Source organism: Trachurus japonicus, chromosome 19 (genome assembly GCF_045865225.1).
Source record: "Trachurus japonicus isolate A0001 chromosome 19, Traja_1.0".
NCBI classification, from domain to species: Eukaryota; Metazoa; Chordata; class Actinopteri; order Carangiformes; family Carangidae; genus Trachurus; species Trachurus japonicus.
In genome coordinates, this window is record NC_140925.1 from 19,243,954 (window position 1) to 19,270,105 (window position 26,152).

Below are 26,152 nucleotides of genomic sequence, written 5' to 3' on the forward strand. Positions count from 1 at the left end.
ACAGCTTCTCCAGACTGCTACTATTGCAAGATTATATATTAACACAAGTCATGCAATTAATGAATAAACTGTGAATAAGTGAACTGAATATGTGATATAGTGGATTTACATTTCCCCTGATATCTCATCTAGGTTAAGACTCTTAAAACTACTTATTACTACAATGGACCTGTGTAAGAACATCAGTCGAAGGGGATTACTCAGCAAACACACAGAGTCAGGCTTGTTAGATTGGTTATATTTAAAACAGAGCATTCAAATTAGCAACATGTCAGGTGAACAAACATCACCTGAACAATACAAATGCAGTCCACACACTAATGTTATTCAGATTATTCAGAGGATTATCTAAATGCCATTTCAGTTTATTCCACTTTCATCCTATTTCCCTTAAATGCTCCATTACATCACCGACACATAAAGAGCTATATGAGGTAACACGCTCAGTGAATGCAACAAAAGTCACAGAGGAGGATATGTTCCAAATAAAATAGATATAATGGATTGAAGAAAAAAAAAGAAGAAGAATAGAAACATCAGGTAAAAGTGGTTCTGGTCCCCTGAGCTCTGCAGTGTTATGACTGCGCTCAGTGCAGGGCAATACACACACATGCTGTGTATTCAGGTTCATGGGTGAGTGTGTGGTGCAGCCCATTCCTGATCACAGTCTGATGCACACAGTGCTCTGACTTGACTGGGCCGCATGAGCAGCAGTATGATGATGATTATGGTGATTGGACAGACTGTCCTCAAAGTTTTTCCTCTTCTTCTCCCCTCACCATGAAAGGTTTCAAATAAGCACTGTCAAAACATAACAACAACAGCATGTGAAGCAGCCTAGCGCTACCACACAACAATGAGGTCAGCTTGTTACCGCTGAATAAATGATTCTGAGAGATACTAGGTTGTTTTGTTCAGTATGATCTGCATGTACAGTCATCTCAACTTTAGCCAGTTCTCAGCTCTCTGTAATAACTATTCAGTGTAACAAATATCAGAGCATTGAGATACTGGTTAACAAAGACACAGCAGATCTATAGTTGTGATTATCAAAATCCTGTCAATATCTAATGGCACAGTTTCTTTTTACAGTTTATCAAGGCCTGGAAATAACCTTAGTCTGTTAATTCAGATGTTTACATCACTGTGATGCGAGCCTGCTGAAATAGATGTGTTGTTTTGCTGTGGTTTCCCAGTGAATTTTGAAACTAAATGCAAAGCGATATGTTGCAAAAAAAAGTGCCAGATTGACATTGTCTGATGTTAGATTTTTTTTTTTTAATTTTTTAATTCCCTACACATTAACCCCTTGGTTCTTTCATGTGTAGTTCTATATTTCTGTTATTTGTATCTACATTTTCTATAAAAATATAAGTCACAAGGATAAGTAGAAAAATAAAGATTAAGTGAATATGGACAGTCTTCTTTATGCCTTCATAAAATATACAAATTAAATGCAGAGTTCAGTGGTTGTCCCAGTCCCTTGTTCAAGTGTAAATCATCCCTGTTGATTTTGTTGATGGAAAAATGAATGTCAGTGCAGTGTGTGTGTGTGAGTGTGTGTGTGTGTGTGTGTGTGCGTGCGTGCGTGCGTGTCCCAGTGTTGTTACTGGTGGCTGATCAGTGGGATCAGCATTAGTTGTGGCACCTCATCTCCAGAGCAGAGCTCAGCCTCTCTCTGGCTGAAGCACAGGACTTGAAAGCTTCATTATTCCTGCAGAAAAACAGAGAACACACAAAAACCCTCATGACCCCTATGCTGCTACAGATTTCAATTAAAAAATATATATATTTGAATGACAATGAGCAGAGGCAGTGTGCTTCATACATTAAAATACACAGAAGTGTATGTTTTTCTTAAGAATTAACAGTTTCTTGTACCTTTTATTAAAAATGTGGCTTTATGCTTTAATTTATCTTTACAGGCTTCCTTCAGATTAGATGCAATAACCTTTAAAAGAAAGATTTTCCTACTTGGACATGAAGGTGTGAAGCAGTGAGGCATGATGCTGGGGGAAGTAATCCTGTTGGACAGCGTGTTCCAAACAAAACAGCTGACCTGGGACCAGTGGCACCTTTTTCATCTTCCCCTCTCCCTGAAACACAGAATAAATATAAAATAATGTCTTTCTTTACAATAAAAAGTGATTTCTGCATCACCATCATTTTGGCAGGAATCAATGACAGCTTTTCAATTTTGGAAAGTTCTTGCATATCAAATTAAAAGTTGAACATCTGCATTGTGGCAGACAAACAAAAGAGACCTACAGAGCTTTGATCTAAGTTGGTGTTTAGGCAACGTTTATGAACAGTTCTTGTTGTTTTATGTTATCTCACTCTTGCTGCATCATTATCTTGGAAGAAGAAGGGCTGTGGGAACTACAGCAACACTGTACCTTGAGGATTCCCATCATGACCAGCAGTGTGGACAGGAAGCAGTACGACTGGAGGGTCGGAGCCGAGAGGAGCTTTTTCAACGCAGCATCTGTGGAACAATGTGATACAGGTCAGCTGAATGAGACGGCAGAGGTGTAATCCATCAACACAAAACATATTTGAACCAATGAGAGAGCAGCAATTCTCACAGCAGCAAAACACTATTGTGTCCATCCACAGTGCGGTGTGTGGTTGCAGTTAGGTAAGCTGCATTCTGCAGTTACATAGAGTATTTAATGTACGTACTGTAACTTCATGGTTAAAACTCATTAGAATGTTGAGAGAAAGTAGTGTGTTGTTTACCAAACGTTTCTAGAACGGCTGTCTTGGTCTCTGGTTCCTCGCTGTACAATGAAGCGATTTTCAGGAGGACATCAGCAGACTTGTGTGGGTCAGACACATCAACCTGGTTAGAAAGGACAAGAGGTTCAGTAATAGGCCCAATCCTAATATGTCGGCTATGGCCTGAGCTCCAGACCCTCACAGACTTGAATGAAAACCCTTGGTCAGTGACTGAGGGGCTCAGATGGCATCAAGAGGAGTGGGACAGTGTGGGACATGTTGTACTGAACTGTGCAGCTGGAACTTAAGATTTTACATTCCCTATTCCTTCCCTTTGCTTATAATAATATATAATATTTATTCATTTATATCTATAATATTGTAGGTGAGAGAGACACAACTTTTCCATTCTTCTGTATAGACATACAGAGAATTGACAATAAAAATCTTTGAATCTTTGAAAAGAATAATAATACTGGATCAGATTTCAGTTTGTTTCTTTCAAGCTTGTTTGGTAACCTCCTCCTATATTATCATTTATTCTGTCTTGTCGTTGTATAGAGTTTTTTTTTCTTTTACTTCTTGGTGAGCTTTGGTAACTACAGTAACCCTGTATTTATTGTTACAACACACAATGAACTTGGGGTAATTCCCTCAGACAAAGTGTGGAAATGCAGACTTGTGGAAAGTGTGCATGAAGTGCTATAACAGTGTAGATATCCCTCACACCCTCGATGGTTGGATAGTGGGACAGCACTAAGACCTCAGGGACCTGCTGGGAACATTCCTCAGAGTCTGTGAGTCTGTGAGGGAGGACAATGGGGTTGGGCCACAGCTTATACCCACTCTCTGCTGGGACACTTTGTCCCCCTTTTTTCTTTCTTTTAAATCCCACCTGTTGCAACAGGTTGGACCTCATCTCTCCTAGCTGAAGGAGCTTCTCCACAGAGGGGCAGCTGAGGAAAGACGTGATCTCTGCCTGTAGGGGATGACAAAGGCACATCAGAAACACGGCAGAAATTCTGGTTTAAGCTTCCAGTCAATGCAATGTAATTGCGTCAGTGGCTAAACATGCAACGAGTCATACGAGTTACTGAAAAACAAACCTCGACAGGGAAGTCTGAAGCTTTCAGTTTACGAAAGATACTTTGACTCATTGATATATTAATCTTAAATCTATAATTTTAATAAATGTGAAATATGATACAGATTACTACAAAAACAAAACTGACAAATATAATATATGAAATAAGTTTAGAAATGTGTCATGTGTTATCTTACTGGACTCTCTTCTTTTCTTGTCACTCCATTTTCCTTCACAATTCCTCCGTCTTCCTCGCTGTCCTCATTACAGTCGTCATTCACGTGGTGATCATCATCATTTTCATCATCATCATCATCTTCTTCTTCTTCTTCTTCTTCTTCATCATCATCATCATCATCTTCCTCATCTTCAGGTTCTCCTTCATCATCACTACAGGATTAAAATGTTGGTTCAAATCTTTGCTTTAAATTGTTATTGTGCTGGTAAACAAACCGGCCTCAGGAGAGACTGATTGCATTACATAATGACAACGTCATTCAGTATGTTACCTGAGTGATGCCAGCATGTCTCCTTTATCCATGTTCTCCATGGCCTCTCTCAAAGCCTCGCAGCCTTCCTCGCCCAGACAGTTACCTATTTATCATGTACAGATCGGTTTCAATCTTTACAGCTCTTTAGTATGAACCATTTCTTAAACTATTTAAAGGGATAGTTCGACATTTTGGCAAATTAGGCCATTGTCATAATCCCTATAGTTTTAGGAGTAGGTTTGTTACCTTTACTCATCAAATACACAATCCAACAACTCCAAAACGCTCTCGTGGACAAGTTGTGACCTGCACATTCACCACGCTATGAGATAATAACGGAACGTTACGAGACCGTAGCGTAGCTCTGAGCAGCTTGCGGCTCTGCTGTGCCGTTCTAAAAATAGCTTGCACCAACAATTAAAGGTAACAAACTTACTCCTAAAACTATAGGGATTATGGCAATGGGCCAATTTGCCAAAAATGTTGAACTATCCCTTTAAATTATTTACGATTAAACATTTTTCCTTTTTATGGCAAAGAGAGGTTTGCTGCTACTTTCGCAATGAGAGCAGTCAGCGTGCTCACCATTCAGATCCACTTTCTCCATGTGAGGTTTGTCCGTGACAGCCCGAGCCACCACTAGAGCAGCTGCCTCCGTGATCTCACCGAACGACAAATTCAGCTCCTGTAGACGAGGTGCATCAGAAAGCACTGTAATCGGGCTGGAGACAAAGCTGATGCAAACACCCAATAAAATCCACACGTTGACAGTGAATTTACCTTGAGGATTGGCAGCCCCTCTCTTAAGACTGCAGCGAGGGCAATGGCTCCTTCAGAGCGGACCAGACAGTCGCCAAAGTTGATCACCTGGACGTTTCTCAAGTGCTTCAGAGCCTGTGGAGCAAACAGAAGAAAAGCATGGCCAGAAAGATCAGTTTAAAAACAAAAAGAAAAACAGATTCCACAGTCTCTCTCTCTTTGTGTGTGTTTTTCTTCTCTTTTTTTTTTTTACCAATACTGATCTATAAGTGAGATTTGGCGATCCACAGCAGATACTGATCATTTTTTGGCATGCATTGCAGGTGGCTTTGTAACAGTTCCGCATAGCTGACATATTGTTTCGTTTTCATGTGCAGTCACACTACAAAAGCACACTGTCCTTCTCTCAGCCTCAGAAACTAAAGTAGGAGCCACAGGTGATTGATCTTATGGTTGGTCAATGTCATATGTGGTGAACTATGAAAAAATAAGGAGGCCTCACCTGTGCCATGGCCAGTGTTCCCTTCTTGGTGAAAGTGTTGTCATTGAAGTTGAGGACACGGAGCTCTGGGTTGTGTCGCATGGCTGAAGCCAACGCCATCACACCTGCGTAGTTGATACCATTCTGGGGCATGTGGACTTCCTCCAGGCTGCCAATCAGCTGACATAGAAAGGCAGAGAGGAGTTTAGAGTCGAAAGGGCTGCGATTTATTCAGATGACTTTTTTTTATCTGACCAACAGTGCAGAACGCAAATATATCACATTATATATCACATTTACAATAGTACGAAACAGACAAACGCAGCAAATTTGCTTGATAAATATCTGTGACTGTTAACTGATTATGTAACAGTACTGTATTCATTTTCTGATGATTGAATAATTGATTATTCCACTCACTTTGATCAAGTGGTTTTCCTTAATTTCATATTTACTGAAAATGCTGACAATATACAGAACAGTCTAAAAGAGTTTGAAGTTTCAGAGAATATTTTTCAGTGAAGTCATTTTTTTCATGATAATACTTGTATGATACTTACTGACAATAATTACACAATGTAATGACTCCTTAGTTTACACTGTTTACTGATAGTTACCCTTAACAGAATCAGAAAACAATCATAGTTTCAAATTTTGGTCGTCCAGTGTTAGTCCATGTATTAGAAGACCTGTCAGTCAGAGGGGTGTGTGTGTGTGTGTGTGTGTGTGTGTGTGTGTTCTACCTGAAAGGCCCTGGCCAGAGCACTGGCTCCTTCATTTTCCAGGCGGTTCCTCCCTGCGATGAACACTCTCAGTTTGACTGGCGCTCCGAGGGCTGATGACTGTCTGTGGCACTCAATCAGAGCTTCGGCCAAGATCTACAAAAAACATTCACCACAGTTACTGGTTTAGTCCAAATCTGGAACACTTTACAGACAAGCACTATCTACAGCTCGCTATTTGTGAGAATGATATGTCAAAACCACACAAAGGTCTGTGAACTCACCTTTCCTCCTCCGATGCCCATGCCACAGTTGTTGAGCCGCAGTTCCCTTAAGGTGTGGCAGGAAGGGCTCTTCAGGAGCTGTTCTATCCCCTTCACGCCATCCGGCCCAAAGGCATTATCACTCAGGTCTAACTCAGTCAGCCTGGCCCCAGCACTCATCAAAGCACTGCCCAGAGACCTCTGAAAAAACCCACAACAGAGAACATGTGAAGCAGTCATGGTCCGATAGTGAAAATCAAATAATTGTTTCAAATATGCCATCACAAAACATATGAACTTCTCACCAGAGCTGTTGGGATTTCAGACCGCAGCCTCCCTGTAAACATGTCGCTCCAATAGCATCTCTGAAAGACACACAAGATTTTTCACAGACAAATTAGTGTGATGTATTCCTTACTGCAACAACAAGGACATGAACGTAAAAAGAATGTATGGACTAAAAGTATTAACACCCACTTATGTTTTAAGGTAGAAGGTTTGAATGCTTTATCAGTTTTAATCTTATTAACAGAATAGTGTTAATACAAATATAAATGTTTCATTGTGTGTTTATAAAAGTAAAGCTTTAGTCTGATTGTTAATGAAACTGATAGTTATACTATGGTCACCTTCCCTGGTTTATTTGCACATTAAAGCCTATGTGGGACATGGCTACAGCCTGCCTTGCTGGTAATGGACAAAATGAACTGAGAAATACCTGGAGCAGGTCTTTACTCTCCAAAGCTTTGGCAATTGCCTGTGCTGCCTCCACGCCAACAGTGTTTCCCTCCAAGCGCAAAGCCCTCAGACCCTGGTACTGCTGTATGTCACGGACCAGCTCCTCCACTGAAAACACAGAGAGCAGGTTGGTTTATAATGTCTGAGGGTAAACAGGGTCCAGACCCTTCACATCTACACAGTAGACCATGACTACTGAAACCAAGCTCAGTTGTTGTGCTCCATGTTGGCCAGTTCAGCATCTAACCTGACTCAGCATTGTCCAGCTTCAGTCCCAGGCCTTTATAGCTCAACTCTCCATCCCCGACATGAGTCTTGGAGAGGGCATCAGCGAGCTGTGCGATGTCATCTGAGGCCATAATGACTCTGTTAGAGACATGAAACAATAAGGAAATCAGGTTTTAGTGACGCACTTTACAAATAAATGAGCAGATATGACATTTAATGAACAACAGCATACCCAAAATTCACAAGTGGTATGGCGAGAATTGATACAAGAGAAAACGAATCATTTTCTAATGTAAACAAGGGAACTATCAACAACAGTGAAGTTAGCTATTTAGCTTCACCGGTGCTAACTAGTAACGTTAAAAGTGCGCCACCTGAGAGAGGTTGACAACAACAATTAAACTAAACTAAATGTGACCGTGAGTTTTGACGTTATAAAGTCAATTCACGTGTCGGTCATCTATTTATCGGCCATACAGCTCTGGATACAAGTCATAAACCCGTCACTAAGGCTGACAACTTACCACAAAGAGAGAGTAGTTTCCAGTGAAGAGACAGGGAACACGCTCCGCTCCTTCCGCGCGGCGCGCCGGTTGCTAAACGATGTGATGTCATCACGCTGCCCGCCGACTTCTTCGTTGATTACGTGACCGTCAGCAAAAAGTGATGGGAAGGGATGGGAAGGGATGTTTTATCGCCACCTGCTGTTGCCTCGGAAACCCCGGTCTTAAAAAGTTTTAAAATAAAGATATCAAGCAAACATTTGGCACTAAAAATGAACACTCATTTACATTTTTACGCACATGAAAAACAGAGCATTAACAAATACCGTTGGAGGGTGTGTTGTTAAAAGACTTTGACCAGAAAATAATGGTTTAAGACAGACAAATCAACAATACATAAGTGGATTGATATAATTTATAATATAGGCTACAGGCTATGGGGAGATTACATTACATTCAAACTAAGGAATCAAGCCGATATTTCTGAAGAAAACTGGTCAAAATGGCTCACATGTGTGTCAACTTAAGACCTGATTTCATATAGATAGCAAAGATGGTCAAACCCTTTAATAGAAAATGTGTTTTCCTATTTCCAATCAGCATCTTTATGTCTGTTATGTTATGTTGTTATGTAAATTCATGCAGAAGAATCAAAAAATCGAATCAAAAAAGCCTGATGCTGGATGGTTAAAGGTACGAAAGGATCCTCTATATTTTCCCATCCTGCAGCAAAGAGATGAGCCGTCCACCACCGCTGCTTTCCTGGTCCATCTAGGTGTCATGAAGAGGATGACCCGGGCCATCCAGAATGGCCTCCACCACACTCAGTGCACATCTCTCCACCACATCCCCCAGTGAATCATCCATCAGGGAAACATGACTAAAGTCTCCAGCTATCATTAAAAGTGCCTCAGGAGGATGTTAGTCTGTATCCTAGCAACAACTTCCTGAGAACTTCAGCAGTTGCCATGGGTGGGATGCACACAAGTAGGGTTAAGATTTGAAAAAATGTCTACTTTCTGAGGCCCTATCCACACGAAAACGCAGCTTTGCAGGGTACAGTCCCCCCAAACCAGATGAAAAAAGTTTTCCTGTTTCTAATAGGCCTATCTCGAGCTTTTCATCACTCTTGTTGGGCACTGGGCAGAGAGTTGACATTTCCCAATATGACTGACGGCATCCACCATCTGCTCCATTTTCAATGAAATAAGCTCCTCTCCTGAAGAATCCCCTCTCCCCACAGGAGTAGGCTATATCCATCAGTAGGTGACAAAATACGACAAAAACAAAAAATAAAGCAATGGTTGAGGAGAAACTCAGAGCTACCAGACTTTGCTGCCACCAGTTGAAGTGCATACCGAATAAAAAGTTAATTTAAAACAAACAAACAAAAGATACAAAACATATGTGTGTGTGTGTGTGTGTGTTTTGTATCTTTGTTTGTTTTAAATTTACATTTAGTGTCATATGCTTTGCCATCCTCACTGACGTTTTGAATATGTTGTGTAGTCATATATATAATAGCCTATATATCATTTAATTGACAACAGTTGACAACACAACATATTCAAAACTGCAAAACATATCAGGAAAAAAAAAAAAAGAAAGAAAAAAAAACTATAAATCAACACTGTGCACACACTGGCTGTGATAAAGTGTCTGCTGCCCTCTGGTGACCACACTTGTTGTGGAAACTTGTTGCGATCCGCGGCACTGGCCAAAACAGCAGCTAGCACTGAGCCAGCTAGCGTTAGCAGGCACTCACTCTCCAGCAGCAGCAGCCGCAGCCGCAGCGCAGAGAAAGAAACTCGTGCTCCGTCCACACACCAATGACAGGGACACTAAACCCACAGATATGCGCCTGGATATTCACTGATATTTGGCTGGGTGGTTTTTCCTATTTCTATCGCCAACGCTCAGTGAGGCTGTCTGTGGTCTGAGAGGCGCGGTAACCTAACTCTGGGTGAGTTGAGCCGAGCTGGTCCGGGGGCTTTGGCCATTAGCTGGGACTCCACTTAACTTAGCTAACTTACCAGGTAGCTGTTAAAAACACCGGAGTTGTATGCAGTGTAGCCTTGTCTGTCAATTGAACAGCGATTCTTTGCAAACAACACATGAAACAATCCATAATCCACATATATCAAACGCTATCTTAGCTTTCTTCATTTTTTCAGTCAAGCTATTTTATGGTGGTTAGCATTTAGCATGTAGCCTGGGTGAGCAGGTAGCGTTCTAGCTAACTGATCCCAACCATCGGTAAATAAACTTGAGTAGCATTAATATTGTGTGTGCACAAACGACAACACAGACAACAGCAGCTAACACGACCCTAACCAACCTTAGTTATTAATTTAAAAGCACCTCCGTCGGTGTAAGGTTTATTTGGAGCTAACGAGCTGCTCGTCTGCATGTCACGATAACGTTAACTATTTATATTTTTGTAGTGTGTAATCAGGTCATATCATGTATATTGTCCCATTCTTAAAAAAAAAAGAACCCAGTTTTTGCGTCAAATGTATCTCATAGTGTCATCCTCACCAGGACAAAATGCTACCGTAGCTAACACTAATCAGCAGCCGACTTCACCGTTAGCTGTCCCCGCTATTTGTTTACGCAAGTCCGATGATTGCTAAGCATGTTTTGGTGGCAGGCCTTGGCTTGTATTGGAAGACTATATGAGTAGTTTGAGGCATTTGAAAGTGTCTTTAATAATTGCAGGTAAGAGTCGTGTCCTTATGTCAGGTTAGTTGAATTGTAGCTATTGTGTTGCAAGAACTGGAGTTTCATACTGTTGCAAATCAACGTTGTCCTCTCCCACAGGATATGGATCCTGAACGACTGAAGCGACGAGAGGAGATCCAGAGAGCAATGAGCTTTATCCAGTAAGTGAACAAGCGTCCGCCACCTCACCTGCAACCAACACGCAATAAAGTGGGCAACACTTGAATGTGAATAATGCTAATAATGCTATCTTATATTTCTGCTCACAGGTCATCATTGCCTTTCCCAGAACCAGAGAGTTATGAGGTTTGTGTTGACTCCGTTAAAAAATCAAGGATGTGCCCTAACCCTACCATAATCATGACCACTGACTTAAATCTGAACTTCTGTTGTCTTGTCCTCAATCTTTCTCTTTTGCTTTCCTTGTTCTCCTCTTCATCATCTCATTCTGTCACCCGTGGGCCATCTCATATTACCCCCCTACCCCCCATTATTCGATCCTTTGTCTGTTCATAATCTCTGTCTCATTCCCTTCAGGCATTTCTGACCCAGTTGGTGTGTAACTTGTTGGATGAGGGTAATTGTTGCTTCCGAGATGGGGACTGGCGTCAGGCGACTCAGCAGTATGGGGAGGGAATAAGTGTCGCCCGCTACGCCCAGGCTGAAGCTCTCATCATTCCTCATGAGCTGCTGGAGAGCCTCTATGTCAACAGGGCTGCTGCTTTCTATCAGACGGTGAGGGGGAGAAGGGGAAAGGTCGGGATGTGTCACCTGCAGATGTACATGACAGATCTTTGTGTGGATGAGTAGGAAGCTGTATTGGGTGGATATTTAGATGACTTTTCATTTGTCAGTAACTGGCAAACCAGTGAGGGTGTTAAACTGTTAGTCTCAGAAAACACACACACACTGAGTAATTATGACATTATTTTTTGTGATACCAAAATAGATTTTGTGTGAATCAGACAGATTTCTGTTACCCATATGACTCAACTGTGCAAGATTATCTATTGCATGTACAGTTAATTCAACCACAGACTTTCAATTCTTCGTCACCATAGTCGGTCTCGGTAGGAGTAGACAGTGGGCTTGATGGGGGGTGTTAAAAGTTTGACACATAATAGATACCCGCCAGTTTGACAACTCTGTGTTAGTGTTTTTAAATTTACATATAGCATGATTGCCAGCAGGAATGTTCTGATGTTATGTGGCCACTAAGTTTTGCACATTTGCATTCTACATTATGGGATTTTCTTTTTTTTTTGCAGTGTCAGCTGACTGCTCAGTGTTAAACGGAATGCAATGTCTTTCTTTTCTTTTTTTAGAGAGAGTTTGACCGAGGTGTTCAGGACTGTGACAGTGCGCTGTATGTGTCAGAGGGGAGTCGCAGGGCTTTGTACCGGAAAGCACTTTGTCTGAGGGAGTTAGGACGACTCAGAGAAGCCTATGAGTGTGGAACCAAATGTCTCCTCACAGCGCCACACGTAGGTTATCAACGCCAAAAATCTTTACAAATATTATTTTGAAATGAAACATTTTATATCTTGTCCAGTGAATTATTAACGTAAAGGGATTCTTCAACATTTTGGCAAATTCGCCTATTGCCATAATCCCAATAGTCATAGGAGTTGGTTCATTACCTTTAATTATGAGTGCATGTTGTTTTGAGGTCCGCTGCTCAGCGAACACAATGGAGGTGAGCGGTACAGGTCCCCTGTCCCTTAAAACTCATCAAATAAATACACAATCCATCAACTCCAAAACGCTCTCGTGGAGAAGTTGTGACCTGCACATTCACCACGCTATGAAATAATAATGTAACATTACGAGACAGAGTTGTTTTCGAGGCAAATGCAGCCGGAACTACATTCCAGACACAGCTGCTGGGCGGAGGGATTTCAAAAGTGCAAGTGGTTCCAAGTTTTTGCTTCGTGTGTTGGAATGTTACATGATTATTATATAGCAGGGTGAATGTGCAGGTCACAACTTGTCCATAAGAGTGTTTCGGAGTTGTTGGATTGTGTATTTGATGAGGTTTGATGATGATTATGGCAATAGGCGAATTTGCCAAAAATGTTGAACTATCCCTTTAAGGTAGCAAGCAATAAGTACTAGCTTTTCTTGATGTATGATCTCAGGACCGACAGGTGAGTGAGCTGGCCCAGGATCTAGCCAATAAACTGGGTTTGAAGGGCCGTAAAGCTTACGTCAGTCCTCAGACGGAGTCCACAGCCAATGACGGGGAGAGTCACGGGGAGACCTCCCCACCCACAGGAGAGGTGGGTGCTGTCGTCATGGTGTAGAACTTGCAGTTTGGCGACTCACTTCGAGGCTGATGAGGTCGTATTCTCTCTTTCTCTGCAGATGTCCTCCAATGGGCTGGAGTCGCTGGGTGACATTGGACCAAGTACGTCAAACCTTGAACATGTGTGATCTCACACAGCCTCCCCTCTCTCTGTTCACACATTTATCCCCTCCTCTCCATTGCTGTTTTTCCTTCTCGTCAGCGGACATATCAAGTGCACAGTGCATCCCAGCTCCTCTAGCAACGCCCATCCCCGTCAGCGATGAACCAGCCACCCCTTGCACCGACCTGTCGGAGAGCCCCAGCAGCCAAGCCCTGCCTCCGATGCCATACTCTGTCCCAGTGTCGGAGCACATGGAAGAATGCAGCAGCGTCATCAAGGACGAGCTGGACAGCCTGTTGGACTGCATCCCCAAGAAAGTCAGTGAGGCGAGTGAAGGAGAGACAAACAGACACACCTTTTCTTTCCGTTGTTACTTCAGTAGCAACGTTGATTTTAGGTGTTTCATCTTATTGTCATTTCTCTCCTCCTTCTGCTCTAGAGTCCAGTCCAGGGTGCTATACCCACCAACCTCCCCAACACTGCGGTCGCTCTCCGGCCTCCGTACTCTCCCAACCTCCCAGCCCCGTCACCCAAGCTTCCTCCAGCTTTCTTCAGCTCTCCAATGAGTGAAATGCCCCCTCTGGAGCCTTACTCCCCTCTGGCCCAGCGGGACCGGGACCAGTGCTCCCCCCAGGCGCAGGACGCACTGGGAGGCTTCCCCACAGTGGCTGCGGATGGTGAAGGGAAAGCAGGGATCGCGGCCGGTGGGCTGGACTCGTTGTCTGAGTACACTCTCCCAGGTGAGCGAAGCGGTTAAAGTCTATTTATTGATTTTGGACTTAATTTATTTAGTGCATATAAACAGTTGGGATATAATACGGATGTTTTTAAACTTTAAAGTCATCAGATATCTTGTCGCAATATTCTTAAATGACACATTGAATGTATTTTTTTTGACTGTGATGATTTACAACCAAGAAAAGATGTGTTGTTACTGAAAACCAGAAATTAATTGTAATCAAAGCTGCTATTCATATCAATGCTGATGAGTCAGACTGGTCAGTCATGAAGCAAATTGCTAAAACACAACCCCAGAGTTTTTACTAAATGCTTCTTAAGGTGCTCAAACCTTAAATAACGTGTGTGGACACCAGGTGTAAATGTAACAAATGTGATGTGGACGAAGCCTTATGAAGATGAGTTCATAATATTCAAATGGTAGAGGAATACAAAAGCAGCGTGATCAGTACAAGCAGCTGAACTTGCTCTTGCGCAGTTAGCAGAGCGCAGCTCCTAGGGAGTTTAACCTGAGGTGTGTGTCAGCAGCAGACCGTGTGAGTCAGCATCATTACAATATGGTGTCTGACACCAACGTCCTTGTGTCTGTGGTCTTCAGGGGGACGAGTGTGTCACAGCTTCATCCCGGGAATGCGCAACAACAATGCTGCACATGCAGTGAGTAAACACACACATCATCATCATCTTCATTTGTCACCTTTTGAAAGGCAGACTGGTTTTAAATTGTTGCTTTAACAGCCATTTCTCTCTATGCAGCTTCTTTTAAATTTCATATTGCATCTCCTTTTCCTCTTCTTCTTTCCAGAATGGTCCAGCAGGAACAAACCTGTCTCTGCTCTCCAGGAATCCTCTAGCAGCCACACATGAGTTTCGGCAGGCCTGTCACGCCTGTTACAGCCGAATAGGTCGGTTCAAGTTCCCCCCCTCTTTTTTCCTTTTATTAAACAGCTTTTTTTTTTTAAACAGCTTTTTGTTTTCCTTCTTTATCCAAATATTCATAATGGGATGTTGCATTGTTGCATTCTCCATCGTCTCATAAACTGGACATGTTGTCTCATGTGATTATTTCAAGCTTTGTCTTTGAGCAATGATTTATCATTTTAAAAGAGTTACAAGTGGAAATTGTGATGCACTGTAACTTAACCATCTCTTTTCTTCTCTTGCTTGCAGGTCCACATGTGATGGACTACAAGTATCAGCCAGAAGCCGCACACCGCTGCAAGCGGGATGTTCTGCTCTGCCGCCTCAAGAACACAGATGACCCCACCTGGAAGAGGATCCGGCCCCGGCCTGCGCGGAACAACTTCTTGGGGGCATTTGTACTCTGTAAAGGTGCGTTTGTATGTTCTAGGTGGGACATGAAGCTGAGGAACAGCAGCCCACAGCCAGATGCAGATGACTGGTCTTTATATTTTGCTTTACATGTTCACTTTTCTTCCTCTCTGGGTCCCACAGAGGTGCAGGAGCGCCAGGAGTGCCAGTACGGGGAGAACTGTACATTCGCCTACTGCCAGGAGGAGATTGACGTCTGGACGCAGGAGAGGAAGGGCGCTCTGAGTCGAGAGCTGCTGTTTGATCCGCTGGGCAGCACGGAGCGACGGGCGCTCAGCGTCACCCGGCTGCTGCAGCTCCACATGGGCATGTTCATGTTCCTCTGTGAGGTAAGACCATATTGTGCAAGTCTGCTCTCTTCTTTTTCTTCTCCTTCAAGCTGAACCTTCAGGCACTGATCTGCATCTCTCTCCCCTTCCCACAGGAATGTTTTGACAGTAAGCCTCGCATTATTAGCAAACGCAGCAAAGAAAACTTAGCAGTCTGCTCCAACCTCACAGCTCGACACCCGTTCGACGATAACAAGTGAGTGATGTGTTACTGTCATATCTAGAGTTGGTTCAAATACAAATACAAACTTAGACTTAGTGATACTGTGATAATACAGATTTGCTGTCTCAAAAATGTATCCTGACTTACCTGAACCTGCTGCAGGTGCCTGGTGCATGTGGTGAGGTCAGCCAACGTGCGCTACAGTAAGGTGCGTCCCCTGCACCCCCTCTGCCAGTTCGACGTATGTCGCCACGAGGTCCGCTACGGCTGCCAGCGAGAAGACAGCTGCTCCTTTGCTCACTCCGTCATAGAGCTCAAATGCTGGGTCCTACAGCAGGATACTGGTAGGTAGAACACACACACACACACACAGTTTGTTAAAAAATGTCTTAAAGCAATAGTTCAACATTCGTTACCTAGCGTAGCTCTGAGCAGCTCGCGGCTCTGTTCCGCCATTCTAAAAACAGCTTGCACCGACAATTAAAGGTAACGAACCTACTCAATGGGCCAATTTGCCAAAATGTTGAACTATCCCTTTAATAACCTTCTTAAATCTAGAAACATTCAGCTTTTTACTGTAGTGAAATGAAATCCAGTACATAATGTCAGTTTATCAGATTATTTGAGGTTTCCTGTAATGGTAGAACTGAAATAAGAAACAACTGACATCAACAACTTCCTGTTAGTTGAGTAGCTTGAATTAAGTCACTGAATGTGTTGTCACAGAGCTGCTCTCTGATATTTTCTTCAGGTATCACCCATGAAGAGATGGTACAGGAGTCAAAGAGACATTGGCAGCGGCTGGAGCAGAATGCACAGAAGCAGCAGAAGGTGAGACGGGAGAGGGCACGGAGACAGACACACATCTTCTACTGTTCCTCCTCTTCAATTCTCACTGATTTAGTACAACCACTTCCTCCTGCACTGCGGTGCTGTGAAAAAGTATTTTCCCCCTTCCTGATTTCTCACTTTTTTTTGCATATTTGTTACACTTAAATGTTTTAAGATCATCAAACACATTTTAATATTAGACAAAGAAAACTGCATTTTATATTTACTGGGGTTATATGTAATATGAAAATTGTTTGATGATCTTAAACATTAAGTGTAACAAATCTGCAAAAAAAAGTAAGAAATCAGGAAGGGGGAAAATACTTTTACAGGGTTTTGTTTGGATGTTGTCATTTAAATGCTCTGTTACACCTTTCAGATGGTTGAACAGTTGTGTATCCAGTTCAACACACAGGGATGCAAACAGCGCGCCGAAAAGCGAAACTCGCTTTTTTCATGACCAATTAGGTGACCCCCCCCCCCACGCCAGACAGTTCCTCTCTTTTTTGGTCCTGACCCGTTTGCATCCCTGAACACAGAATCCAATTGTTTATGAGTCAAAAGAGCAAACGTCAAATGTCGGCTGGGTTTTATTTATAGACTTTTGGCAGCAGTGGTTGATTATTGGTCTGTGATCAATATGAACTCCTTATTTCTCTCTGTCTTTCAGCCTATCCATATCCCACATCCAAGCAGCAGTTTACCTACAGGGATGGGAATGGGGGGCGGGGGCGGAGGAATGGGAGGAGACGGCCTCGGAGGTGGCGGCGTGAGCCCAGTGGGAGGCGGAGGGGTGGGGGGCCTGGGAGCCGTAGCAGGACGGGGACGACCCCTCAACCTGAAGATGAAATTCGTCTGCGGCCAGTGCTGGAGAGAAGGACAGGTCAACGAGCCCGACAAGAACCTCAAGTACTGCACTGCCAAAGCACGGCACAGGTGATGACGACCCCCCCCAACCACTGCTACATGCACCCTGTCAGTGGGAAACGGTGTTGGACACGTTACTTTTAAAAAGTAATTAGTTATAGTTACTAGATATTTTCCCCAAAAAGTAATCAAGTTACTACATTATAAAAGTAATTAATAATTACCAGGAAAAGGAACTATTGTGTGCTGTATCACTGAGTGGGGGTTAGTTCAGATAAACAACTTTTTTCTGACTAATTGATGGACTGGAAAAAAAATATGTGGAAAAAATGTGTGTCACGGGACTTCTTTAGTCAAGTAACTTTAGTAAGTAATTTTATTGTCAGTAACAGTAACGGTGTTGTAACGGGGTAAAAAGTAACTTTTTTGAATACTCGTTACTAAAAAAAAGTGACGCTGTTATTTTATAACGCCGTTATTCCCATCACTCGTGGGAAATGACACAATGTTTGTGATGTACAAAGTAACAGCTTAAGGCCATCTATTGTAAATTCAAACTACTACAAGTTATTTTGACTTGGATCCGTCATGTCCTGTCTCCGTGTTGCCACAGTAGCATCAAAGGTGTGTAGCACAGAACTTGCCTCTCTTCTCGGACTTTGTTCTTCCATTTGTTTGGATTAACATGAGCTCTGTGTGTCTTCAGCTGGACGAAGGAGCGGCGGGTTCTGCTGGTGAAATCATTCGAGAAGAAGAAGTGGGTTGTTGTTCGGCCTCTGCCTTTCTCCCGCACCTACCCACAACAATATGACGTGAGTTCCTCCTTTTCTTTTCTTTTTCTTTTTCTGTTTTTGTTCCCTGCAGCCATCGTTCCCCTTCGCTCCCTGCCTCCACCACTCTCACATGCTGAGGGCAGCTGACTCTGCTGTTGCCTTCTGGGACAGGTGTTGTTGTAAACCTCCTCACCCCCGCAGCTCTGCGTATTTTGACGGTGCTTTGTTGTTTATTTCAAGTTTCAACTAGTTGCCTTCCCCCATCTCAGATAATTTGAATGTTTAACGGTGTGAGAAATATTTTGAGATTACATAATTTAAGCGTTCATTCAAGTCATACTTTAAACTACCAGTTAAATTTGCCCTGGTCTTTCCAGAGACTACAGAAGTTGTGGTCAATAACCGACTAAGAAACAAAATACTATCCTTTCCTGTCCTTCACTCAGATGTGTGTCCATGTGATGAAGCAGAAGAAGTGCCACTATATTGGGAACTGCTCATTCGCTCACAGTCTGGAAGAGAGGGACGTCTGGACATACATGAAGAACAACAGCTGTAAGCCCCCGCTTCCTCCAACTATTGTATAAAAAAGCTCAGTGCTGTTGAGATCAAGTTGAATGTGTTTGGACCAGTGTTTGTCATCAAACATCTCTACTAAACGGAAGAAAAATAACACACTTGTGAAGGTGTTTTACTTCTATGTTTCTAATCATATCCTGTGCTACTGTGTCTGGCTTTGCTTTGTCCACCTCCATAGTCGCAACAAAAGCCTGTAATTACACTGATTTTGAATTAGCCCACTCCACCAGAACTGATTACTCCTCCACGTAACACACTGTACTGTATCGAAGGTTACTGAGGTCGTCTTCCCTCTCTGTCTCTCCCTCTGCAGTGAGAGACATGCAGCAGATGTACGAACTGTGGTTGCAGCTCACCAATCAGAGAGGACGCACAGATAGCTCCGTTGTGACCCCGCCCCCAGAGGACAAGCAGGTCACCATAACAGCAGATTATACAGAAACCATGGTGAGTGGTAAATAAGACTTACATCAGAGGTTGATTATCTCAGCTACACAAGGCACAAACATTTTCCTCAACCAAAGAAAAATGTAATGAATAAAATGTACTGGAAAATTCTGCTCTCTTTGTTGTATGTCAGTGATACAGCTCTTTGTATTTGACACTAAAATGGAGAAAAATACGGGGGAAAAAACAAAGAAAACTGCAATGGAATCTACTATCTACTTGTTTTGGAGACGTTTTTGTGTCTGTTTTGGCTCAAGTTGACATCATTGTGTGTTTCTGAGAGCTGAGCTGTGGTGGTGTGTTGTTTCAGGGAGGCCGGCGGTTGTCAGACGGGGACGACCTCTGAGTTTTGCTGTGTTGACCAGAGGCGGGGCCGATCCACCGCTGAGCTACGTCTGGAGATGGGAGACAGGCAGGACACACCAGCTACATGTGGACAGTTTGTCACCGTTAACCAGTCTGACCTCCTCCTGCATCTTTAGCCAGCAGCGTGAGAGCAGATGGACACACAACAAAACAGTTGACCGCATACACACACACTCAAAAACACAAACACACACACACACTCTTTCACTGGTCACGATACACGAATTGCAGGCACCAATTAACACAAAGAAAAAGCTTTGTTAGTAGAAATACAGGACTTGGCTTTAGCGTTTTGTTTAGTATCATGCTGCAGTTACACAGCACCTTTACGTTCCCCTCCAGCACATTAAACCACAGACAACTAGTTCTCCTCTTACTAAAATAATCAACTAGTGCGCTCTATCTAGTGCTCTTTGGACTTTATCAATTTCTGTGTCCACCAAGCACATCTTTTATTTCTGTTTTTTTTTTTGTTTTTTTTTTAATCCTACCGCACTGAAACAATTCTTTGTTGGGCGCGCTGGTCGCAGCTCTTGTATATCGCTTGGTGACGAGTCGAGACTCAATCGAAGCTCAGCGCTCTTACACAAGAAGTTACACTTGTAACCTGTGGAGTGCCAAAAAATGCCAAGCCCTCAGTGCCGTCGATGGCCGCCGAGACTGAATAGACTATGAAGCATAACTGAAAGAGGTTCTTGGTGGACACTCCTCATTAAGCTGGATAACAACCAAATCCTACTCTCCTTCCTTCACGGGAATAAAGGGAGAGGATCAAAATAACTTTTTTTTTTGGAAATTAATGATTTTAAGGGTCTTTTTTTTTTTTTTCTTTCCCCAAGGGGAGTTGTACTTCCTTGTTATATTGTCTGCCATATTGGTAGAACGCTATGAATGTAACGCCTGCATGGGCCTTTAAAAAAAACGAGGAAATTAGTCATTTAAAACGTTGCTGTGGTTGTGGAATGTATGCAAGTATACTTAGATGCCCCCAAAAACTAACTTGTGTAACAGTTACCCCCCCCCCCCCCGATAGAAAATAAAAAGTCTGTTAATAGCTGGTTGTGTAATCACACCAACTGTACCGGTATGGGACGAGCACAGACTTGCACACACCTTCACATATAGTCACATACAGTCAGCCATTGTCCAGGGGAATCAAAGCATGCTTGAATGTCAGATGCTTTCAGGTTGACATAAAGGGGATAAAATGGCGACAAAGACAACAGTCAACCAAACATATGGGGAAAGAGAAACTGTTGTTACTGTTATGCAGTGTCATGTGCTTTAAGTAGCTGTGAAGCCAGTGCAGGAGGGCTACAGATGAAGTGACTGCAGCACACGTGCAAACTTGAGTGTAGATCAGTTCAGACCACGGTTGCCCATTCAGAAATGATGACCTCACTTGGACTGAAGCACAGTGAAAGTAGTGACTGTGCAGAAGACTTTTGAGTTATGAAAAAAATAGATAACAGCTTTGTAGTAATTTAAAGAAAGAAAGATGAATAATTATTTAAAGACTAAAGATCCGGGAGAAAATTATTGAAGATTATAAAGAATATATTTTTCCGTAGTCAATCATGAGCTTGTTTAAGATCATTTTGAATGTAAAGGCAAAGTTGCCATGTGTTCGGTTAAACTGGGGTCATTATTTCATGGAAACCTCCCATACTCCCACAGCCTTCAAATGGAAACCTGTTTTCCTCACACACACACACAGATGTTTTGTTCCAGATAGCTAACGGTAGCCCTGAGACGATCCTTTACATTACATGAAGTCTGCTAGCTTGAGATGGGGAAACGATTCGCACCACATATTGTGCCTATAAACAACACATCCACGTGTAACACAACCACACACATGTGAAAACACGCACACACACAGACACAGAAACACACAGGCAAGATATCTGTTGTTATCATATTCTAGCCTTTAATGTGGACGGAGACACAATGGAGGTATGTCTATATTCAAATACATATACACACATATTATGCATATTTACAAATAATGGTATACTACTAATAATAATTGATAACTTAGCGGTTAAGCTTAATAAATATATAACCTGAAAAGCTGTATTGATTACATAGAAGAACTTCTTGTTATTGAGGTATTGCTATATGACATGTATCGCTGAACTAGATGACTATAGTGAATTTTTTTTTTTTAATGATTCTTTATTTTGTAATTTTTCCTTCTCTATGGGTTGTTCCAGACGGGGTTTTGAAGGGACTGCAGCAGAGATTGATTTGAGGTTCAGGCTGAATGTGTAGAAGTGAATTACTGAGGGTTGCAACTGAGAGAGAGGAGTTGTTTTTTTTCTTTCTTCAGAACAGTACAGCATTTATACAGACTGTACACAATATGGAAAATTGACTGTGCTGCTAATTATCAATGCAGAGTGGCATCAACTCAGTGCATCAGTCCAGAACGTGGTTTCACCTCCTAAAATACGAAGACAACGAGTCTCAAAAAAATGAATTGAAAGAAGAGAAATCTATAGATGATATTATTACCACAAAATAACCTCCATCTGTTTTGTGATGTTTCAGCTCTGACTGCAGTCCCTTCGTTGAGGTCATTGTATAAATAGAAAACACGGTTGCAACACCAAAGGTGTCTTAATTATCTTAATTATCCAGCTCCTGAAAACTGACTCGATCAGAATTCAGATGGGCTGAGCCTAAAACGCAGATCTCAGTTCAGTGTCGCTGGTTTCTCAGCAGCGGTTTTGGGGATTGTTGATACAGAGCCCTTGTCTGGAACAACCCGGATATTAGCTTCTTTGAGGGATCGTATTACTACTACTCCTAGTATTATGATGAATATGATGACGATAATGATTGCTATCTATTGACTATTTCTATTTCTCTTCTATATGCTATTGATATATGTATGTTAATTGCAATGTATAACTCTCTCTTTATATATGTATCCATGTATGAATATAATAATTTACAGTAAATATGCGTCTGTGTATGCAGCAGTGCGCAGCTCTGTCTGGGAGGCAGTGAGCAGGAAACGCCCAGCTTCTGATAGTCGCTGTAAGAGTCTTGAGGTTTTAAACGCTACAGGTGGTGATCTCAGTCGTCAACTACCACCGGCTGTAGGCGGACGTTAGTACAAGATATTTTACACAGAATGCTAGACCTGCTATATATAAATGTTGTCTGAGCTCTGTTTGTAGGCCTCAGGATAGTCCAAGCACTGGCCAAAGGGGGAATAAAAAGGACAGTTAATGATTTAAGTATATAAACTTTTCCCCTCGTCAGTGCTGACCTACTATCGGAGCTCTCCGCTCACTGCCTGTGCTGTGCGTTTTTGTGTAGTTTGATTCACCAGACCGAAGGACAGATCTGGAAACAAAAGCATACATAGAGGCCTATATACTCCCGTATAGCGCCTTATTCGATATACTACACCTATAAGATGATACATACCCCTATTGTATAATCCTGCTTACTATATACAGTATATGATACCTGATACCTATTATAATACTTAGACACCCTTTATAAGGTAATTTAGATAAGAGATGGTGGAGCTGTTCTTTTCTGTGGCTGTGGAAGAGTTTGCTGTGGTCAGTAATGTGTTCCCATCTTGTTTTTCAGGGAGTTTAAAAAGGACAAGTTGTTAGAAGAGTGCCACATAAACTCAATTGCTCTTTATTATTCAAGTGGGCAAAATCCTTTGTCCTATCCTTGTTTTCAAGTCCTGCCTTGAGAAACCTGCTGATCCGATGTGAATTTGCAGAGCAAAGCCGAGCATTTGAGGGGAGGCTTCTCTTCCGTTGTTGGAGAATGACTAGCATTGATGATGTAACTGACACGCGCAGGAAAAGAAAGAAAAGTGTAGATGTCTGTGCTGCGTCTCCTGTGTGGGTGTGTTAGAGGCGGGTGAATCATGACACAAACTGAAGGGGGAGGCAGGTCGCCGCTACTCCCTAACAGATCTCACATAGTCATTACTGTCCATTAGTGCAGATTGTCCATTTTAAGCAATGCTATATTGCAAACAGTGTATATTTAATATGTCTACGTCAGCCTTCAGCTGATGGCGCCTCATACTGAAACGACGATGAAACCAGTCCATGAGACCTGAAGTTTGCGATGGAGTGGACATTGATCCCAGTGCAGAGGTCACTGTATCCTTGTCCTTATCTGTGGATTAGATTTAGTTCTAAATTATTTGATTTCTTGGAACACCTTTTTTTTCTTCCTGACTCTGCGCAGCATGATCAATGCCGCACACTGATCAGAGCAGCTAGAGGCAGTTTTGGAAAGCAAGATCCTTCAATGTCAAAAGGCTTGTAATGTTAAGTTAATGATTGTGAGGTATTAATTAATATCTTGTTTTCCCCATGCATAAATAAGATAGTACTCAGAAAGCATGGCTAAAATGAAATATGCATAGTCTTAATCATATCAACCAGGATGGGCAGGATTTGTTCAGACCTCACATTAACATGCATCTCTTAAATGGTTAACTATTTTTGGTGCATAATGAAACTGATGTGACTCTGTGTCAGTAGTAGTAGCCGGTCCTTCACTGTGACCCAGGATGTATTTGTGTTGTGAACGTGGCCTTTGTGTGGTCCGGTCCAGTGCTTGGATCTGTAATGCAGCCTCAGTTTGTCTCGGCTCAGATCTGCCCACATGTGACCACATCACTAGAGATGGATGTTAATGCAGGTCTGAACAGGGCCACAGGTGATATTGAAATTAGAAATCCTCATCAAGTTTTGGTTCTTTCGTTGCCTTTCTTGCCTTCATTCAGTTATTCCCCCCATGTTTTCCCACTCTGTTGCATTTAAGCAGTTAGTTACATCAAGAAAGAGTTTTTACTCATCTGAAGGGCAGGTCGGCTTCTAGAAAGTGTCTGTAGTTAGACAGACCTCTGTTTGATAAAGTAAACATTAATTATTATTTTTTATGAGAGCTGCTTTACTGAAAGGTCATCTTTGTTCTGAAGTGGTTTACGTAAGTTGTCCATCAGTTCTGGTTATGACATCCTGCTTCAGTTTGTTTCTCAGCTGTGCTCAACAAATCTTCATGTGACCCCGTCTTTTCCTTCCCTGGCTCCTTGTACTGTTTGTGTCATTTGATTTGCAACACCAACGCACACCTACACAGCCACAAAAAAAACCTAATAAATCGGTTTTCAATCAGTTAAAAAAAATTATTGCTTATTTGAATTGTTTTCAACAACTTGGATGAAGAAACCAGGGTTGTAAGAAGTGGAAAAAACAAGGCCTCTTTTTGTACTGTATTTTTACATTTCGTTGTTTTATGATTTTGTTTTTTCTTCTTGACTTTGTTTTCTCTTTTCTCCTCCCTGGTTGGAATTTCATGATCACACAAGTGGACCAAATCTCTTGAAAGCATTTAATAAACAGACTGTTTTAGAAAAAAATTATGTTGTTGTTTTTTTCCCTTACACTTTTCAAATCACATAATTCATGGCAGAAGCTGACATCCAGACACATGTTGCTGATAAAAAGTTAAAGTTATTCAGTTTGTGTTCACTTGATTAATATTTTCTGTTCCAAACACTCTTGATTTTAGTTGCTGTATTGTTTTAATTTTCAGAAGAACTGGTTGTTCTGTACCATGTCACCATGGCTGAGATAATAATCCAACTGTTTGATGATGATCATCTGACTGAAGTGTTGGCACACAACAAAAATGATTTAGAAACACGACACATCTGTGTCAAACAAAGACTTTACCATTTACCACTTTGGGCTAAAAAGATCAGACTGATAAAAACAAACAAACAGATGAAACAACAGTTAAGCAAAAATACCAAATGTTTGATCCAGCTCCTCAAATTAAATTAAACTGCTGCTTTTTATTTTCTTGCAATATAAAATTGGACAAAACATCTGTTGGCCACCCCATCTAAAACAAATCCCAAATGATATGGAGATCAACTAATGATGAACACAATCATTAGGTCAAGCCCCTTCACAGAGGCTTTACAGATCTTATGGTATGGTCTTCCATGACATTTAGGATTTGTGGTCATGCATCAATGTGATTGGTTGGCTGCTGATATTGAATGGTAAAGACTGATTTATAGATTCCAGTTAATCTGCAAAGTGTTGGATTGGTATGTACAAGTCAATCACTTTATAGTGCACAAAACTGTCTACAAGCTTTTGTTCACATATTTTTTTGCTCATGTTAAGAGAAATTCCTAGTAGAATCTAATTGGCAGTGATTATATATATATATATATATAATGATTAATCTCAAATCAAATTAATCACGTTGGGGTGTGGGAAGACAACTCAATGTGACAACACTTCCTCTCTGACACTGACAACAAAGTAATAATGTTGCACTTCAGGTGATACGGGTTTCAACAACCCACTGTGGACTTGTTAATGAGTGTTACTAACTTCATCATCACACGTGTCTGACACGCTGTTACAAAAACAGTCCTGCACGTGGAGATGCACCTAGTGACCCAGACACACACACTGCTCCTCAGTGCGACGCCTTATTGTCAGAACACTTTGTACCTACAGTCAGATAATAGATGAAATGTGTTGTATTTTACCGTCATGGAGAAACATGATGATATACATAGGCTGCCTACACAATTA

The 26,152-nt window shown here is 42.0% G+C and overlaps 2 protein-coding genes across 3 annotated transcripts; one reads left to right on the forward strand and one right to left on the reverse strand.

The window, feature by feature from the left end:
- Nucleotides 1-217: 217 nt before the first annotated feature.
- rangap1b (Ran GTPase activating protein 1b) lies at nucleotides 218-8,188 on the reverse strand. The gene is made up of 16 exons (XM_085762540.1): nucleotides 8,009-8,188; nucleotides 7,504-7,622; nucleotides 7,237-7,364; nucleotides 6,824-6,883; nucleotides 6,540-6,719; nucleotides 6,277-6,411; nucleotides 5,555-5,713; nucleotides 5,074-5,187; nucleotides 4,879-4,978; nucleotides 4,312-4,396; nucleotides 4,000-4,192; nucleotides 3,614-3,697; nucleotides 2,740-2,842; nucleotides 2,397-2,485; nucleotides 1,975-2,096; nucleotides 218-1,714 (listed from the first exon to the last, which is right to left on the reverse strand). The coding sequence occupies exons 2-16, from the start codon at nucleotides 7,613-7,615 to the stop codon at nucleotides 1,636-1,638; spliced, it is 1,743 nt and encodes a 580-aa protein (XP_085618666.1). The 5' UTR covers nucleotides 7,616-7,622; nucleotides 8,009-8,188; the 3' UTR covers nucleotides 218-1,635.
- Nucleotides 8,189-9,675: 1,487 nt separating this feature from the next.
- Nucleotides 9,676-24,954, forward strand: zc3h7bb (zinc finger CCCH-type containing 7Bb). 2 transcript variants are annotated; one of them, XM_085760799.1, is made up of 21 exons: nucleotides 9,676-9,950; nucleotides 10,808-10,869; nucleotides 10,978-11,014; nucleotides 11,246-11,443; nucleotides 12,034-12,192; nucleotides 12,847-12,987; nucleotides 13,073-13,115; nucleotides 13,216-13,442; nucleotides 13,556-13,856; nucleotides 14,453-14,511; nucleotides 14,660-14,759; nucleotides 15,025-15,186; nucleotides 15,310-15,515; nucleotides 15,611-15,711; nucleotides 15,841-16,022; nucleotides 16,430-16,509; nucleotides 17,180-17,445; nucleotides 18,083-18,188; nucleotides 18,596-18,704; nucleotides 19,042-19,175; nucleotides 19,486-24,954. In XM_085760799.1, the coding sequence occupies exons 2-21, from the start codon at nucleotides 10,811-10,813 to the stop codon at nucleotides 19,519-19,521; spliced, it is 2,706 nt and encodes a 901-aa protein (XP_085616925.1). In that variant the 5' UTR covers nucleotides 9,676-9,950; nucleotides 10,808-10,810; the 3' UTR covers nucleotides 19,522-24,954. The 2 variants fall into 2 exon arrangements, with proteins under 2 accessions (XP_085616925.1, XP_085616927.1); XM_085760801.1 differs by having other exon boundaries at nucleotides 9,771-9,950; nucleotides 13,216-13,433; nucleotides 19,486-22,771.
- Nucleotides 24,955-26,152: the final 1,198 nt, after the last annotated feature.

Bases quoted from the DNA above. Each gene is read 5' to 3' on its own strand.
- rangap1b (XM_085762540.1), bottom strand. From the start codon at position 7,615: ATGGCCTCAGATGACATCGCACAGCTCGCTGATGCCCTCTCCAAGACT. The intron at 7,365-7,503 runs GTTAGATGCTGA...CTGTGTTTTCAG, and splicing joins GCTGGACAATGCTGAGTCAG to TGGAGGAGCTGGTCCGTGAC. The intron at 1,715-1,974 runs GTAGGAAAATCT...GTTTTTCTGCAG, and splicing joins CTTCACACCTTCATGTCCAA to GAATAATGAAGCTTTCAAGT.
- zc3h7bb (XM_085760799.1), top strand. From the start codon at position 10,811: ATGGATCCTGAACGACTGAAGCGACGAGAGGAGATCCAGAGAGCAATG. The intron at 13,443-13,555 runs GCGAGTGAAGGA...CTTCTGCTCTAG, and splicing joins TCCCCAAGAAAGTCAGTGAG to AGTCCAGTCCAGGGTGCTAT. The intron at 14,512-14,659 runs GTGAGTAAACAC...TCTTCTTTCCAG, and splicing joins ACAACAATGCTGCACATGCA to AATGGTCCAGCAGGAACAAA.